The sequence below is a fragment of the Leopardus geoffroyi genome, chromosome D4 (genome assembly GCF_018350155.1).
Source record: "Leopardus geoffroyi isolate Oge1 chromosome D4, O.geoffroyi_Oge1_pat1.0, whole genome shotgun sequence".
Classification (NCBI taxonomy): Eukaryota; Metazoa; Chordata; class Mammalia; order Carnivora; family Felidae; genus Leopardus; species Leopardus geoffroyi.
The window spans coordinates 28,597,130-28,615,769 of NC_059342.1; the positions used below are offsets into that span (position 1 = coordinate 28,597,130).

The 18,640-nt window shown below is 42.1% G+C and overlaps 1 protein-coding gene across 1 annotated transcript; it reads left to right on the top strand.

The window, feature by feature from the left end:
• The first annotated feature begins 10,921 nt into the window (after nucleotides 1-10,921).
• On the top strand, nucleotides 10,922-14,582 carry LOC123592922 (procathepsin L-like). The gene is made up of 7 exons (XM_045468356.1): nucleotides 10,922-11,048; nucleotides 11,575-11,697; nucleotides 11,796-11,942; nucleotides 12,126-12,350; nucleotides 12,799-12,961; nucleotides 13,606-13,723; nucleotides 14,176-14,582. The coding sequence occupies exons 1-7, from the start codon at nucleotides 10,923-10,925 to the stop codon at nucleotides 14,273-14,275; spliced, it is 1,002 nt and encodes a 333-aa protein (XP_045324312.1). The 5' UTR covers nucleotide 10,922; the 3' UTR covers nucleotides 14,276-14,582.
• Nucleotides 14,583-18,640: the final 4,058 nt, after the last annotated feature.

The window sequence follows — 18,640 nt, forward strand, 5'->3', positions numbered from 1 at the left end:
TAGTTATAAATACTAGATATGTAGTACTACGTGGCCACTTCCAGAATAAGGGTTGCCATTATCATGAACGTTTCCTTCTATTTTGTCATGAATACACATGTGTATGTATGTGCATAAAATATCTTCGTCTTTTTTCCCCCTCTCTTATTCCTTTATCGAATTACCTAAGATGTGCTGACTCTGTATCATAGTATTTAGTTATTGTTGATTTTACATCATAGTATTTTAGTTTTGGGGTATCAAGGACAAGAGTAAATAAGGAAACTTATTTCCTCTGTGGAGAAAGGCATTAGTGCATTTTTGGTTGTACAGTTTATTTGGATCATTTTAGGCAGAATTATGACCTTGTCATTGTCTTTATCTGGAGATGAAGTATGGTTTGAGAAGATGTGTGAGTATGCCAAGTGGACAAGGGCTTGAATTGTGAGAGTTAAATTTATGTGTCAACTTGACTAGTTCAGAAAATACTTGAACATCTGTTCAAACATTCTCAGTGTGTTTGTGAGAGTGATTTGGAATGAGAATAACATTGGATTGGTATACTAAGTAATGCAGACTGTCCTCCCTAATGTGGGCAACCCTCTTCCAATCAGTTGAAGGCCTAAACGGGTTTAAAAAGGAAACAACTGGGGGCGCCTGGGTGGCGCAGTCGGTTAAGCGTCCGACTTCAGCCAGGTCACGATCTCGCGGTCCGTGAGTTCGAGCCCCGCGTCGGGCTCTGGGCTGATGGCTCAGAGCCTGGAGCCTGTTTCCAATTCTGTGTCTCCCTCTCTCTCTGCCCTTCCCCCGTTCATGCTGTGTCTCTCTCTGTCCCAAAAATAAATAAACGTTGAAAAAAAAAATTTAAAAAAAGGAAACAACTGATCCTCTCCTGAGTAATGGAGAATTCCTCCTGCTGCCTGACTTCTAGCTGGGACATTGGTCTTTCCTGACCTTGGACTTGAAGTGAAACACTGGCTCTCTTGGGCCTGGAGCCTGCCAGCATTTGGACTGGAACTTGAACCATTGGCTCTCTGGGTCTAACACCTGGTACTCAGGTCGTCCCAGTTGGACTGAACTACACCTTGGGATCTTTTGTGTCTCTGGCTTGTTGGCTGCAGATGTTGAGAATTGTAGCTTCCTGAGCATGTGGACAAATTCCTTATCATAAATCTTATTCTCTATATATACATCCTGTTGCTTCTGTTTCTCTGGAGAACCGTGACTAATAAAGACCGCCTGAAGTCTGTCCGTGAACCCAGAGATCAATGGACATCAGATTGAGAAGCCTTGCCCTAGAGGACTTTCGGTCTCAGGATTTGTCTACAAGGCATAGTATACACAGGGCAAATCCAGAGCCCAGAACTGCAGAGTTACAGAGACAGCCTCCCTGCAGCAGGAACAACCACAGTCCACACTGGTCTGACAAGCTAGTGAAAGTAGCCATGAGAGTCATGACCAAGGTTGTGTTAAGAGAGAAAGTAGACATTCTGCTGCACTCCTCTATCGGATGACACTGCTGAACACCCAGTACTCATCTGCAGACCGGATCAAGGACACATTTTCGGCACGGGTGCCTGTGGATGACCCTGGACAGAACATAGGCAACGACAGCAGCCCTTTTGTTTGATGCTGAATGAGCTCCATACATCTGTGCACTATGTGCATGAGGTAAGAGTGATGGCAACATCTTATCTTCACCAAGGAACATATGCAGATGGCCAATGAACACATGAGACAGTGTTCACTACTATCAGCTGTTGGAGAAATGCCAGTTTAAGCCAGGATGATCACCTTTACACACCTATTAGATAGATCACCATAGTCACCACACTGGACATTTCATGACAAGAACTTATTTATCTAATAATTGGAAGCTTATACCTTTTGTCTTCCTGCCCCCATGTCCCCTACATCCAAACAGAGTCTTATAAAAGGAAACATTCTAGTACCTTATGACCCAGCAATTGTACTCTTCCCCCCCCCCCCGACTTAATCACCCCCTCCTCCTTGAGAGTGTTTCAGGTGTCACTGACCAAACCTATCTCCAGGACCAAGCCCAATATCTCTTCCTTCATCTACAAGCCACAGAGATGTATTTATTTTAATTATTTTTAATATAATTTATTGTCAAATTGACTAACATACAGTGTGTCACAGATATGTATTTAAAATGAGCACCTGCTGCAGGCTCATTAGAGCCAGTGGAACAATTCCAAGACTGTCTATGCTATTCGACAAAATGCTTTCTCTTTTCTGAGGATGCCATCCTTAGAAATAGATAAGTCTGTAATGGTCAAGAGTGATTATAAGAAGTCTGAGTGAAGCCAACAGCCACGAGTCAGAGTGGATGGATGGAAGGAACGCACACTGGGCGTGATTACATCATTCATGGAGGTTCGTCCCACACCTACTATTTGAATCCAGCTGTGCTTGAAGAGAAACTACCCTGTTTCCCATGCAAAGGCAATATACTATTTTCAAGCCTATTGAGTTAGGTTTCTGTCATTTGAAACTGGAAGAGTGATGTCTAATAGAGAAACCGGTACTTGGAAATAGGGTCTTACAAATAAAAGTCTCTACAAGGTGGATTGGCTGAGCTGTGATAGGGTGGATACAGTGAGGATACCACTGCCCTTACTAAGTAAGCTGAGAAGCTGGAAATGTCGGTTACAAGGTGGTTGACCTGTCACCTATTGTCCCTGGGGGTATGGACAACACCTAACCAGGCTGGAATATTAGGAACCTTGGCAGAAAAATGTGAGAATGTAGGATGTAGTGGTTACTCCTTGTTCCCTGCACTAAGCTCCAGCAAGAAACACACTTCCTTTACAGAGAAACTTCTATGTACGCCAGCCCATCAGGAAACAGAAAGAAGAAAAGAAAGCATTGTTAAGAGAGACTCTTTCTATGCACAATAATTGAAGGTGTTTTAGATTCTATGCATTGTTTTACCTGCAGGGTTAGAGGCAATAAATTCTCTGCCCCAGGCTAATGCTGGAATTAAAGAAGGAACAGAAGGTAAGATATCAGGAGGAACCGACAACTTTTTTTTCCCCTCAGGCTTCTTTTTTTCTTTTTGTAATATCCTTTACTTTTGACCCCCTTCCCATTTCTCCCACTCCACAGTCCCTGTGTCTGCCAACCACTAATCTACTTTCTGTATCTATTAGCTTACTTTGTTTTGTTTTTTTTTTGTTTATTTGTTTTGCTTGATTTTTGTTTTTTTTTTGCTTTTTGTTTTGATTCCACATTTGACAGAGATTATATTTTTGGGACAGAGAGAGACAGAGCATGAATGGGGGAGGGGCAGAGAGAGAGGGAGACACAGAATCGGAAACAGGCTCCAGGCTCTGAGCCATCAGCCCAGAGCCTGACGCGGGGCTCGAACTCACGGACCGCGAGATCGTGACCTGGCTGAAGTCGGACGCTTAACCGACTGCGCCACCCAGGCGCCCCTTGACAGAGATTATATAGTATTTACCTTTCTTTGTCTGACTCTTTGCACTTAGGATAATGACCCTCAAGGTCCATCCATATTGTCACAAATGGCAAAATTCCATTCTTTTTTATGGCTGAGCAGTATGTCAGTGTGTATATATGCCACATCCTCTTTGTGCATTCATTCATTGATTGACACTTAGGTTGTTTCTATATCTTGACTCTTTTATATATAATAGTCTTTTAAATAATACTGCAATGGATATGTAGTACATATATCATTTCCAGTTAGTATTTTCATTTTCTATGAATGAATACCCAGAAGTGGGAATTCTGGATATTATAGTAGTTCTACATTTAATTTGGGGGAACCTCCATACTGTTTTCCACATGAGCTGCACCAGTTTACATTCCCACAAAGTGTATACAAAGGAGTCCTTTTCTCTACATCCTCACTATGCTTTTTATTTCTTATCTTTTTGATAATAGTAACACTAACAGGTGTGAGGTAACATCTCAATGTGATTTTTATTTGCATTTCCTGGTGATTAACAATGATGAGCATCTTTTCATGTACTTTTTGGCCATCCATGTGTCTTCTTTGGAAAAATATCTATTCACATTCTCTGTATATGTGTGAGTTCATTTCTGGGCTTTCTATTCTATTCCATCCATCTATGTGTTTGTTTTCATTTAATTAAGAAGGACATGGGTTTTCTCTGTATTATTTCTTACAATTGCATGTGACTACAATTATCTCAAAAGAAAACATTTAATAAAAAGAAAAAGCTTATCTGTATGTTGACAAGCTAAATGGGGGCTGCCATGTTGAACAAAGGCTATTTCTTAGCCACCAGCATCCATTTCCTCTTGTCTTGGTAGGAACAGCGTGCTCTCGTTTGTGGTTTCTTCTTCCCCATCACATGCAGTCTTGTGGGGGAGGGGGCTATATTAAGATGCCTTTCCCTCCCTTAGACACAGTATGAAATATTGACAGACATTGTCTTCCAGGTTTTTCAATCTGGAAGCAGAGTGGATGCAAGGATGGAGGAAACAATGTGAATTCTTTTATTACAGCAACTGAGCCCTGACCACATTGCTGCCTAGTTCCTGCTGCTTAGATGCCAGATTTGCCCTGGATTCCAGGTGTTTTGGTCCTGACATCTGTTTCTTAGCATTGCTATGAACTCTGTCAATATCTCAATATCTTCTCCAAAATTCTATTTAAAAAAAAAAGAATATAATTGGTTTGGATTACCTGTCTTTTGCTCTTCAAAGATATCTTAAAATACCTGAGCTGTCAATTACCCTAGTTTCACATCATGTCGGTTTTCTTACTCTTTGCATATGGACTAACTTAGAGTTCGCCAACATTGGGACATGCATCATTGGGACATGCAACAAAGATTCAAAGACTCTCTTAGACAGAAGTCACTGTGAAAGGAAATGCAGTGATGTATTTAAGCCATGTAACAATGCCTAACATATCACAAGCTGTTGACAACTACCACAAAGGTGATGATGACGATGATGGTGATGATGTTGGTTTCCTGGACTGTAGAATGTCTGAAGCAAAAGTTGCAAGTAACTTGCTCTTGTTGTTGATAAAGTGAAACCAGTGGAATAATGATCTTAATAAGTAGCTGATATACTTGTAATTTTCTGCTCATTTGAATACATATAATAATATTAACCATGTTGTAAGCATTTTTTCTACTAAATAATTTAAAACATTTTCTGTACTTGCTTGAACATTAATTTTTTCGTGAAATTCTTCCTTCACATATAGTGTGGAAGGAAAATTTGACTGCCTTGGATGAATTATCACAGATTAAAGTTGGAAAAAGAAACAGAAAAATATGTAAACATAAATGTGAATATTTCAGCTCCATTTATTCATTTTTAATGTGACCAAAACGAGAGCAACTTTATGCATGGATGTACTTTGCAAATAAAAAAAAAAGTCAAATCTAAAAGAATTGAAAGTCATCATTTGGCTCTGCTGCCCATATTTTTAGTACAACATGCAACCTTTCTTATTAATCAAGCACCTGCTGACCCAATCATTGAGATTCTGGGTTCAATGGTGTAATAGACATGAACATGACTTTGAGGAGCTCAGCCTAACCAGGATTACCAAAAACTTATAAACACTGTAACAGGCACCCTGAAAGCTTTGAAGTCCAGAAGCTGTGGAAACACAAAGAAAAAATCCATTTACTGGCTTTTCATAGGGGACTGGAGGGAAGAGCAGGATTCCACCAGACATTTAAAGAGGTGGAATGGAAAGGAAGAACATTCCAGAGGGAATACACAGCTTGGCAAAGACACTGAGGCACAGGAGAGCTCCTCAGAGTAACATCAGGTCATCACAGTAGCGCGCTGATGGACTGCACTGTTTATGGCATTGCGGCAGTGATGAGATACGAGCCTGGAAATGCCATTTAGGGCCAGCAATTAAAGAATGGCAGAAAACAAAGATTATGATGGTATTCCTTCAGAATGGGATAAAAGGACAATGAGCCCAGGGATAACACTGTGAAGGACTAAGTAGTCCAACAGTCACGGACAATTAATCAGAAACCACTTGCTATGACTTTATACCATGTGAATTAAATATTTCCTGCTTGTATTGCATAAAGGTTGGGGGCACTTGGCCTGTTACAGTGACATCAAAAGTGCACACTGTGACCTTCTCTTCTACTTCCTGTTAAATTTCCCTGAAGCGATGTATTTCTTCTATTAATGGATCATTCTGGTGCTACCTGGAAGATGCAAAATATTTGGAAACTATAATGAATGTGATATAAAATATAAAAGTGTGAATTTTTAAAGGACTCATAGTCTCCATAATTTGGAGTACTGAACCAGAAAACTACCCTGAATAAATGTTGACTGAAGTAATATTTTTTTAAAGAAAGATTTCCCCCAGAGCATAAACATATTGCAAATCTTTGAACACAAGCACTATTGTGCAGTTTTTATTTTGTATGAAATGACAGGAGCATATACTTCAGTAGAAATGAGGTCCTCACATAGAGAAACAGGCTTTACAAACAGAAAAGTCAAATACAGAAGTAAAACCAGCTTTTCTCCTGAAGCAAAGTCAGTTCCCACATCTCCCCCTCTTCTGCTCCTTCCCAACAGTTGCACACGTCTTTGCTTCCCTAGGAGATGTTCTAACGGTCTACTTTAGAAACACAGACTAAGAATCTGGAGGAAACTTTTATTGTTTTACAAATAAATGTGAAATCAGTAACTAATTGTTCTCTTGCTGCTTTAAAAGATTAAAAATGCCCCAAATATGTCCATCAACTAATGAATGGATAAAGAAGATGTCATACACACACACACACACACACACACACACACACACACACAATGGAATACTACTCGGCAATGAAAAGAAATGAAATCTTGCCATTTGCAACAACATGGATAGAACTGGAGGGTATTATGCTAAGTGAAATAAGTCAGAGAAAGACAGATATCATAGGTTTTCACTCATATGTGGAAGTTGAGAAACTTAACAGAAGACCATGGGGGAAGGGAAAGGAAAAAAATGGTTACAGAGAGCGAGGCAAACCATAATAGACTTTTAAATACAGAGAACAAACTGACAGTGTACGGGGTGGGGGGCGGGAGGGCAGGGAAAATGGATGATAGGCACTGAGGAGGGCACTTGTTGGGATGAGCACTGGGTGTTTTATGTAAGTGATGGATCACAGGAATCTACTCCTGAAGCCAAGAGCACCCTGTATACACCTTATGTTAGCTAACTTGACAATGGAAATTGTCAAATGAGTCAGGAAATGAGTCAGGAAAAAAAAATAAAGATTCAACATGTTATTTAAGTCCTGTGTCAGCTGAGTTTTTTTAGAATAATTCACAGAGGAAGAGAATAAGGGCCTCATGGATGGACAGGCTTCCCAAGATCTCACCCTGAGTTCAGACCACTCTGTCCTCTGAGAGCTACCCTGTGGCTTCAGGTGAACCCAGGCTGCAGGCACTGGTGACCCAGAGAAGCTGGAGGTCAGGTTTTCCTTTCCCAGCTGCTTTTCCGAGGGAGGCTTACTGTCGCTGCTTATTTCCACCACATTAACAAGCGCAGATAGTAGTCTTACTTGGGGCACAGCTCTAGGTCAATAGAAAGATTTGGCTACTTCCTACAGATTTTTTTTTTCAGGGAAAAGTCAGGAATTTGCTCAGTATCCTGACAAAACATCCATGTTTTACAATTTAACTTTGTGGGTTTTTTTTTTTTTTTTGCTTTGATCTCAAATTTTATCCTAACAAAGTTTCTATTGAGGTAGAATTTTACATAAAATGAAATTAATAGATCTTAAGTACATAGCTGAGTAAGTCTTGACAAATATACGCACCCATGGAACTATCCCCCAGATCAGGGTATAGAATTTCCCAACATTCTGGGGTACCTGGGTGGCTTAGTTGGTTAAAATCCAACTCTTGGTTTCAGCTCAGGTCATGATCTCACAGTTTATGCATCAAGCCCCACATCTGACAAGTGCAAAGTCTGCTGTGGATTCTCTCTCTCCCTCTCTTTGCCGCTCCCCTGCTCTCTCTTTCTCTCTCTCTCAAAATAAATAATAAAAGAAACTTAAAGAAAAAGAATTTCGCACATTTTAATGAGTTCTCTTTTGCCCCTTTCCAGTCAATAATTCCCATGAAAGTAACTACTGTTATGAGATCTATCACCACAGATTAGTTTTGCCTTTTGAACTTCATATAATACACGTAGATATGTACTTTTGAACATGTGCCTTCTTTTGCTTGACATACTGTTTTTAAGAATCATATACTGTTCAGGGGGCACCTGGGTGGCTCAGTCGGTTAAGCAGCCGACTTCGGCTCAGGTCATGATCTCACAATCTGTGAGTTCGAGCCCCGTGTCGGGCTCTGTGCTGACAGCTCAGAGCCTGGAGCCTGTTTCAGATTCTGTGTCTCCCTCTCTCTGACCCTCCCCCGTTCATGCTCTGTCTCTCTCTGTCTCAAAAATAAATAAACGTTAAAAAAATTAAAAAAAAAGAATCATATACTGTTCAGGGCACCTGGTGACTCAGTTGGTTAAGCATCCGACTTTGGCTCAGGTCATGATCTCACAGTCCATGAGTTCGAGCCCCGCTTCGAGCTCTGTGCTGACAGTTCGGAGCCTGGAGCCTGCTTCAGATTCTGTGTCTCCCTCTCTCTGACCCTCCCCTATTCATACTCTGTCTCTCTCTGTCTCAAAAATAAACATCTAAAAAAATTTTTTTAAAAAGAATCATATACTGTTCTTTTTTAAATGTTGAGTAAGAATGTACTACAGTGTGTTTATTCATTCTCCTCTGGTTTCCAGTTAGAACTTCTTGTGAGTAAAGCTGATGTGAACATTCTTGCTTGGGTAGATCCTAACACTATAATTGCTGAGTTAATGGTCACGTGTGTAGTTACTGTTATAAGCAAGTGGTGAGCCACTGTCCAGAGTGGTTTACCATCTACATTCCCACTAGCAATGTACGAGAGTTTCAACAGTTCCACACCCTCACCCACATTTACTATTGCACCCTTGTCAATATTATCCATCCTGAGGAGTATGAAATATCATCTCGTTGTAATCTCAACAGCTTGTAGAAAAACTTGAGCCATCTTAGCACACTCAGATGACTGCCTAAATTCTAATAGGAAAGAAAAAAAGCTATCTGTAATTTAAAATGTGATATCATCTCTAGCATAATGGGTCAAAAGAGAGACAATAGATTGTATTTTAGGATCCGTGGGTATAGTTAGGATATGTATGCCTCATTTATCAGTTTGGGAGTATAATTCAAGAATGTTAACCAGATGTAGCTTGGCTTTTTAATGTATAGGTTTACTTAACCAGTATAATTTATGATTCATTTCACTAAACTGGTGACCTGGTTCACAGGAAGAAAAGAAGTCAGTAGGGATTGCCTATGTATCAAATTCTCAAATAAATACTTTCTGAATGAAGCAAGACCTTTGGAAGGATTTTCTGTGACCTCACAAGGAAGCAGTATTAAATTAGCCCTACTCTATGCTCGTGCCTCACATGTATTATCTCATTTAATCTTCACAAGAATCCTCTAAGGAAAACCAAATTATTGCCCTATGTCTTCACTGAGGAAACTGAGGTTAATAAATACCTTTTTGCTTGAAATAAATGTCTTTCTGAAACTTTTAAAATTAAATCTGAAGAAAAATATGTTGGATACTGAGAAACATACTAATCCATAAGACAGACAGTAGGCAGGAAAAGGGTGTTTCTACATTCTGCCTGTCCTCCTTTTATTAAACCATATTATTCTGGAAATAACACTTTTCTGTCAGTTTTGAGAAAGGCTTGAGAGGGAAGAAGAATCTCTACCTGGGGGAGGCAGGACAGGAGCATTACAAAATGCCACGCCTTCTCCGGACACCCCTCCCTTCTACCCCTTTCCCTGAAAGGACTTGAGCCTTGCCCAGCGCATACCCTGTTTGGGGAACTGCCTGCCCTCTCCAGACTCTTCCATAACCCAGGGGCATCCCATCCTGACACAGTTATAACACCTCCCCCTGTGGGTTCTGCACCCTCCACCTGCTGCACCTTCGATCAGAATAAACAGGAACCACTAGACTAGATTATCCTGTTCTCATTCCTCCAGGAGATTATAACCAAAAATGCTAGGACTAAAGGACAGGCAGGGTCCTTAAAAGCCAGTTGGGGTTCCCTGTAAGTTCTTTTCATGAACCATCCGTCAATGCATAAATTCATGGTAATTATTTGATGTGGGTCCCCAGGGAGGCGCCGGACCCTCTCCACAGGGCTGTCCCTGGTTCCCTAGCTCACATCCCCCTGGGGCCACTAAAGCAGGCACAGATTCCCCTGGGATAATTAGGGACCCAGGCATCACATGCCCAGAGCTCCAGGGCACACAGGCCCCGCCCACAGGATGGATCAGCCAATTGCAGGGCTGGGGGCAGGTGATGGGGGCAGGGCTGGTAGGGCCAATCTCAGACCTTAAATGGGCAGCCTCCCAACCATTGCCAGGCCTCCTGGACATCCCCTGACCTGAAGGTGTGACTGAGCTGCACAACTGCACCTACCACAGGTGAGATCCCCAGAACTGGCATGAAGGGTGGGCCACCTCTGAAAACACTGGGGACAGCTGCCTTGGGGGTCGGGGGTTTGGGGCTTCCAGAACCTGACCCCTCCAGACATGGCAGCTTGCCCCCCCCCTCCCCCCCGGGACTCAGGGCTCCTCACTCCCTGTACTGCCATTTACATGCTTTGGAACCAGTAGGCAGGTCGCAGGGCAGGGAGTGGGAGCACTGCACGTCCCACATCCTCAGCCTTCCTCCACGCCCGTGTAAACACTCTGGAGGATAAATTCAATCTTTTTGCTCTACTTCAGTGGCTCTAACATCTCAGAAGGAAGAATGGCTTTTTAGGTGGTTTGATCTAATCAGACACTCATTTTTTTTCCTTTCCTAGGGTTTCAAACATGCATCCTTCCTTCTTCCTGGCTACCCTTTGCCTGGGAATAGCATCAGCTGCTCCACAAGTCAATCAGAGCTTAGATGAACAATGGTCCCAGTGGAAGGCAACACACGGGAAACTATATAGCATGGTTGGTAACATTTAAACTTTCCAGAGGGACCCTTGTAGAGAACATTCCATGCTGGTGGGAGTTCATAGCAGGGAGTAGCTTCTTGAGGCTATTCTTACCTACGCAGTAAGCAGGGCACTGGGACTGTGCACAACATGGGCATGTGTCCTGCTGTGTGGTTGCTGGAGAACAGTTCCCAGAAGCCTCAGGCCATCCCTGGTTGTGTGGGATATCCTCCTGTCTGTGAGCACATCCACTAGGTGTAGGTCATTAGGTTTTTTTTTTTTTTCACATTTATTTATTTTTGAGAGAAAGAGAAAGACAGAAATTGAGCTGAGGAGGAACAGAGAGAGAGGAAGACACAGAAGCCTAAACAGGCTCCAGGCTCTGAGCTGTCAGCACAGAGCGTGACACTGGGCTCAAACCCCAGACCACGAGATCATGTCCTGAGCCCAAGTTGGATGCTTAACTGACTGAGGAACCCACACGTCCCAGGGCAGTAGATTTTAAATAGGACAAAGATGGTAAGTTATATGTTTGTCTCCAGGATGAAGAAGGACAGAGGAGAGCAGTGTGGGAGAGGAATATGCAAATGATTGAACAGCACAATTGGGAACACAGCCAAGGGAAACACAGCTTCACAATGGCAATGAATGGCTTTGGTGACATGGTGAGTGTGACACGGATTGCTGAACATTTCATGCTTCCTCTAAGTACTTTTTGAAAACATCTCATGCTTGCCAACATTCTGTTTCCTTTTCCTTGAAGACCAGTGAAGAATTCAAGCAGGTGTTGAGTGACCTTAAAATCCAGAAACACAAAAAGGGGAAAGTGTTCCAAGCACCTCTCTTTGCTGAGATCCCTTCATCTGTGGACTGGAGAGAGAAAGGCTATGTAACTCCTGTGAAGAATCAGGTGGGACAGTATTCAGCAGATCCCTCTCAAGAGTAAAGCCAAAAGGAATCAGTGTTGTTGCTTTGGAAATTGAGGCACAATATGCAGTTTGTTATGTTTTAGAAGAGTTTTAAGATTTATGGGCTGTTCACAAAGCCTTGCAATTTATTTTGTAGGCTCAGAGCGTTTGCATTTTGTTTTCAGGGTGACTGTCATTCTTGTTGGGCTTTTAGTGCAACTGGTGCCCTTGAAGGACAGATGTTCCGGAAAACTGGCCAACTTGTTTCACTGAGTGAGCAGAACCTGGTGGACTGCTCTTGGTCTCAAGGCAATAAGGGCTGCCATGGTGGCCTAATGGATAAAGCCTTCCAGTATGTTAAGGACAATGGGGGACTGGACTCAGAGGAATCCTATCCATATCATGCACGGGTAAGTGGAGTTCCTTATCTTTTATCAAAGTTGAGCATATTCAGTAGAAACAGATCCTGTATTTAGAATTCTTGTATGTGATTGTAGACTCTATACCTGCAAATGGTCAGAACTGCCATTAAAATGTATTAGCCTACTAGCACAGCTCTCTGATCACCTCATTACCATATAGCTGTTCCTACAACTATGTTACACGGTGAGACGAACACCATCTTATATACAGTACAGGGCTCCAGAGTGAAAACTTTATGAATGAGTAGACCCAAAGAGTGTCTCATTGGATAGACACTGCTAATTTTTCAACTTCAAAACAGTCAAACCCATTTTATGTCCTGAGATGCCTTATAACAAACTTGACTTGGAAATCATTCAGCTAAACAGTCTTGCACTCCTGTTCCCCTGGAGGTGGATGGTAGTGATCAAGCCTCTCCCCCTTTACCTTTCAAAGAACGAATCCTGCAAATACAAGCCTGAGAATTCTGTTGCCAATGTGACTGCCTTCTGGAGTGTCGTAAACAAGGAGGATGGCCTAATGACCACAGTGGCAACTGTGGGGCCTGTCTCTGCTGCTGTAGATGCAAGCCTGAATTCCTTCCAGTTCTATAAAAAAGGTCAGCATGTGTCTACATAGAAAAGTAGGCAGGGCAAATGGGGAACCACCATCATATGAGGCAAGATAGACCCTTTGCTGTGTACGGATCAGGAGGGTATGGATTTCACGTAGTTGTTCCTTCAGCACATGTGATTTTGTGCTTGTTGTTCAGCATGTTGACATGACTTCACCCAAATTCCCCTCTTTCAACCACTTCATAAATATATTCAAATGGCTACATAATTTGATTGGTATAGTTTAACTTACTTTAGTTCTTCCCACCTGTTAGACCAGGAAGATTTCCAAAGAGTTTTACTAGTGAAATGGACGCTGGAAAGAACCCCTTGGCTCAAGTGATTGTGTGTTTTTCTGCTGCTTCCCAATGCTGACATGGTAGAATAGAATGACAAAGTTTCAACGAGCATTCTTCTATGCCTCTTGACTGTTCTTTACAAAAGAGATTGTGATGATGTGTGTGTGGTGCTGTGCATGAAAGCCTAAATCCCCAGCCTTGCTAAACAAAAAGAGCTGATTTCTAAATCTTATTGGATTTATACCACCTGAATTTTGAGATGCCTTCCTTTACTGCGGTGACTCGGTTATTGTTAGATGTTATCATGTTGCTTTGATGTCTCACCTTGGAATTGAAATTTACTTTTCCAGGCATTTATTATGATCCAAAGTGCAGCAATAAACGCCTGAATCACGGTGTTCTGGTGGTTGGTTATGGCTTTGAAGGAGAAGAATCAGATAACAAAAAATACTGGATTGTCAAGAACAGGTATATAAAGCCAAAAATATTTATCTTTGGAATTGAGAAGGAAATCCTTCTTGCAATCAGTGTTTGGATATAGATCATCAAACCCTTGAGCCCACTTCTGAGACCCCAGAAGTGTTTGCCCCACTTAGTGGGAACAGAGACATATTCATTTGATGACATTAAGCTACTGTTTCAAACTTGCAAGGGTCCTGCTATAGTTTGAGTAGTACTGCATCTGAAACACATCTGACCCAAGACTTTCCTTTTCCTATTTCTCATTTTGCAGTTTGTGAAAGTTTTGGGGATAGATTTCTCTGCTGGGTTAGAACTCAACCATGAACAAGGATGGCCTCTCTTGATTCTTCCTGAATCTGTCCTGGCCTCTGGGGCACTGCTGAGTATCAGGTGTTATTGTCCATAAAGAGAAATGTGTTTCTTCCTCTGTAATAAATGAAAAAACCCATTTTTTTCAGCTGGGGTGCAAAGTGGGGCAAACACGGCTACATACTCATGGCCAAGGACCGGGACAACCACTGTGGAATCGCCACCATGGCCAGCTTTCCTATCGTGTGAGATGATGGTGTAAAGAAGACCTTGACTGGCAACAAATTATCCAGAAAATGGGTTTTATTTTCAAGCCTACCACACCCTGCTGTGTGGGGTGAAACACTTGAATCATTTAAAAACCAAGTTGTGATTTGATTGTGTGACATTTTTCACTGTGAATGTTACCACTTCACTCATTACTGCTGTAAATACTTTTGTATGAGTGACTAGTCTAGTAACTTTTGAATTTTCAAGTTTCTTTTAAAAATGTATGAAATTTTACTCTTTAAAAGTGAAACAACTGCAGGGGTGCCTGGGTGGCTCCGTTCGTTGAGTGTCCAACTCTTGATTTCAACCGAGGTCATGATCTCATGGTTCGAGGGATTGAGCCCCTCGTTGGGCTCTGTGAGCTGACAGTTTAGGATTTTAATTTCTTTAGAGAAACCCACAAACGTGGCCTAACTACCATTAATGTTTTCTTCCACCTTAAAATGTTGGAACAAAAAAGAAGGACTTGAATAGTGTGTGATCTCTAACTAAGCTTTAGTGATAATGATTGAAATATATGCACTGCTGGAATGGAGATTTCTTCACTCTTCTGAGTCCTTTGCTCCTAAAAGAACCAAGTGTTGTAAGTACACACACACTTGTCCAAATTCCACTTTCTAAGTTCTGAATCATTTGCTTCCCTTGCAATTTGTTTTGATAGAAATTACAAAGGTCTATGGAATGTAGGAAACACTGGTAATTACTTTATGATACATGCAAGACTTAGGGAAGAGTCAAAATTTGTTTTCTGCTTTATTTATTTCACGTCTATAAGCTTCTCTTAGAAATAGGATTTTTAAGTTTATTTATTTATTTATTTTGAAAAACAGAAAGCACAAGCAGTGGAAACTCAGAGAAAGAGGGAGAGAGAAAATCCCAAGCAGGCCCCACACTGTCAGTGCACAGCCTGACATGAGACTCAATCTCATGAACTTGAAACCATGACCCGAACCAAAATCAAGAGTCTATTTCTCAACCGACTGGGCCACCCAAGTGCTCCTCAAAATAGTTTTATGAAAGATGATTTGTGATTTTCCAATTTTTAAATAAATATGAATGGCTTGTAAATTACAGAAGCTTCTAACATCTGCTGAATTGTTCACACATCAGTCAGATCTACCCACTTTCTGTCCCATCGGCACCTGCACATGTTCTCAGAGTCTTGGGCTGAATTCCCAGGATGGTGTTGACAGCAGGCTGAGCGAGCCTGTCATGGTGAAGCAAGATGACTTTTACAAGGAGTCCTTTCTAGGGGATGTTCAGAGACTGACTATGGCAGACTGCATGTTCCAAATGGGCCCAGCCTTGTCTTCCATCCCACACGCCCCTCTGCTCAGTGGCTTTTCCTCTCCCCGTCATGAGGTGGGGTCTCAACCCTTGCCTGGATCCCTGGGCATCCCTGGTGACAGGCTCCAAATACAGTACAGCAGCAGAGTCTCACTGGGGACCAAGGCCAGGTCATAAGAGCCTGGAGCTCCTTGTGGGCATCCTGGCACACTTGTTATTAGGATGTTGCGCAAAGGTCTTTGTTTTCTTAGACTCTTTTCAGGAGTAAACCTTGGATCATGGGACCTCTTCATCCATACCCCATCCTTGCATCCATGGTAGAGACTTATTCTAATCCTGGAAAGTTGTCGCTGAGTCCTTTCATAAATAGGCTTCTTGGATTGAGTCACGATTAGAATAAATATATTAATGGTGATCCCACTGGCCATTAGCAGACAGCAGATCTTTCAAATTAGAAAATGTTCTGTATTTAGAACATTTCTTAGAGAGTTCTCCTTCCTAGCAGCTGCCTTCTTGGTATTTAGGGGAGGATCAAAATGAAAAGAAAACACATGGGAATGCAAGCTGGTGCAGCCACTCTGGAAAACAGTATGGAAGTTCCTCAAAAAACTAAAAATAGTACTATGCTATCACCCAGCAATTGTGCTAGTAAGCATTTATCCACGGGATACACATGTGCTGTTTCAAAGGGACACATGCACCCCCATGTTTATAGCAGTGCTATTGACAACAGCCAAAGTATGGAAAGAGCCCAAATGTCCATCCATGTATGAATGGATAAAGAGGTGGTATATATATACAATGGAGTATTACCTGGTAATCAAAAAGAATGAAAATTTGCCATTTGCAACTATGTGGATGGAACTGGAGGGTATTATGCTAAGTGAAATTAGTCAGAGAAAGACAAAAATCATATGACTTCACTCATATGAGGACTTTAAGAGACAAAAAGATGAACATAAGTGAAGGGAAACAAAAATAATATAAAAACAGGGAGGGGGGCAAAACAGAAGAGACTCATAAATATGGAGACAAACTGAGGGTTACTGGAGGGGTTCTGGTAGGGGAGATGGGTTAAATGGGTAAGGGACACTAAAGAATCTACTCCTGAAATCATTGTTGCACTATATGCTATTTGGATGTAAATTTTAAAAAAGAAAAAAGAAAATTAAAAAAAAAGAAAAGAAAACACAAACCAGTATAAGGCTAGCATTAGGGAGTCTCTTAATAAAAAAAAAATCAGAACAAGAATCAAAAACCAAATCTGACATCAATCCCCCTTCTTATATCTCCTTCATCCCCACGCCTCTGTCCCTGACCCTCCAGGAGATCTTTTGGATCTCTGGGCTCCTGGTCTAGAAAGTTTCCCTTCAAAACCGAGCCCCAGCTCTTCAGCCAGTTCCCTTAAATACAAAAACTCCAATCTCCCAGAAAAATCCTGAACGTTCAGCTCCTTATTTTAACTATTGTTTCTTTACAAGATTTATAGAGAGTACCTCGGCCTGGCCTCCTGGCCTGGGAAATACAGTTTGCTCCTGTAAGTGCTGAGTGTTGAGAAGTACATCTAGCAGGAGTGGCCAGGAAGGGCGGTAAAGCTCATACTGCGGTCTGTACAATTGCTCAGAGTCTCCAGTGCTTCGTGATCAAGCTCTGCCAGTTCCACGCATTCCTGAGCAATGTCCTCGAGAAGTGTTTCCTGGACCCCTGTCACAAAGAATTCATGTCCCCTGGACAGCAACAGACCTTTTCAATTATGAAGTCCCTTTACCTCTACACTCAGAAGATCCTACCAAAATGACAGAGAAATTTTTAATTTTTTTTTCAACGTTTATTTATTTTTGGGACAGAGAGAGACAGAGCATGAACGGGGGAGGGGCAGAGAGAGAGGGAGACACAGAATCGGAAACAGGCTCCAGGCTCTGAGCCATCAGCCCAGAGCCTGACGCGGGGCTCGAACTCACGGACCGCGAGATCGTGACCTGGCTGAAGTCGGACGCTTAACCGACTGCGCCACCCAGGCGCCCCAGAAATTTTAAAAATTAATACCTTTTTGCAACCCAACTCACAGACACCTTCACTGGTTGCTAAAGGGAGTCCTTCCAGCCCATGAGTATACGGCTGTTACCAGGGAGGCCAAACAGCCCCCCTCACAGGGGACACAGAGGGCCGCAGCCTCTCTCTGGCCCTCCTGGGAATGACCAGGAGAAGGCTCAATTGTTCAAGGATTAATAGGAGCAACGGAAGAGGCCTGTTCCCCCAAAGTGAATTGGTCTATGGATGAAATATACACTCAGGAAGAAGAGCGTTTGTTAAGCATTTTATACAAACTTTATTTATTTATTTTTTTTTTAATTTTTTTTTTTTCAACGTTTATTTATTTTTTTTTTTTGGGGGGACAGAGAGAGACAGAGCATGAACGGGGGAGGGGCAGAAAGAGAGGGAGACACAGAATCGGAAACAGGCTCCAGGCTCTGAGCCATCAGCCCAGAGCCTGACGCGGGGCTCGAACTCACGGACCGCGAGATCGTGACCTGGCTGAAGTCGGACGCTTAACCGACTGCGCCACCCAGGCGCCCTGAATTTTATACAAACTTTAAAAAGCACACTGTATTCAATCCGGTAGCCCCAGAACATAAAATTCTTGTAATTTCTGCTTCTGTGGGAAATTTCCTCCCCGATATTAAAAAAACAGGGGCACCTGGATGGCCCAATCGGTTAAGCATCTAACTTTGGCTCATGTCATGATCTCACCTTTTGTGCGTTCAAACCCCCTGTTGGGCTCTATGCTGACAGCTCTGAGCTTGGAGCCTGCATCAGATTCTGTGCTTGTCTCCCTCTTCCCTGCTCTCACTCTCTCTCTCTCAAAAATAAACGAATAAACATTTAAAAAATGGTTAAAAAAAAAATACCTGACAAGTCCACGATAGTGTAGTTGGTGGGAGAGGGCAAACACCAAACAAAATAATGGAGACAGCTACCTGCATCTTTGAAAATAGCTCGCAAGAAAGCCAACAGGAATAAAAGAAAGGAACAGAAAACAAGGCTTGCCTTACAACT

Coding starts and splice junctions, on each gene's coding strand:
- LOC123592922 (XM_045468356.1), top strand. CDS start 10,923: ATGCATCCTTCCTTCTTCCTGGCTACCCTTTGCCTGGGAATAGCATCA. Junction 11,698..11,795: donor TGAATGGCTTTGGTGACATG/GTGAGTGTGACA, acceptor TTTTCCTTGAAG/ACCAGTGAAGAATTCAAGCA. Junction 12,351..12,798: donor CCTATCCATATCATGCACGG/GTAAGTGGAGTT, acceptor TACCTTTCAAAG/AACGAATCCTGCAAATACAA.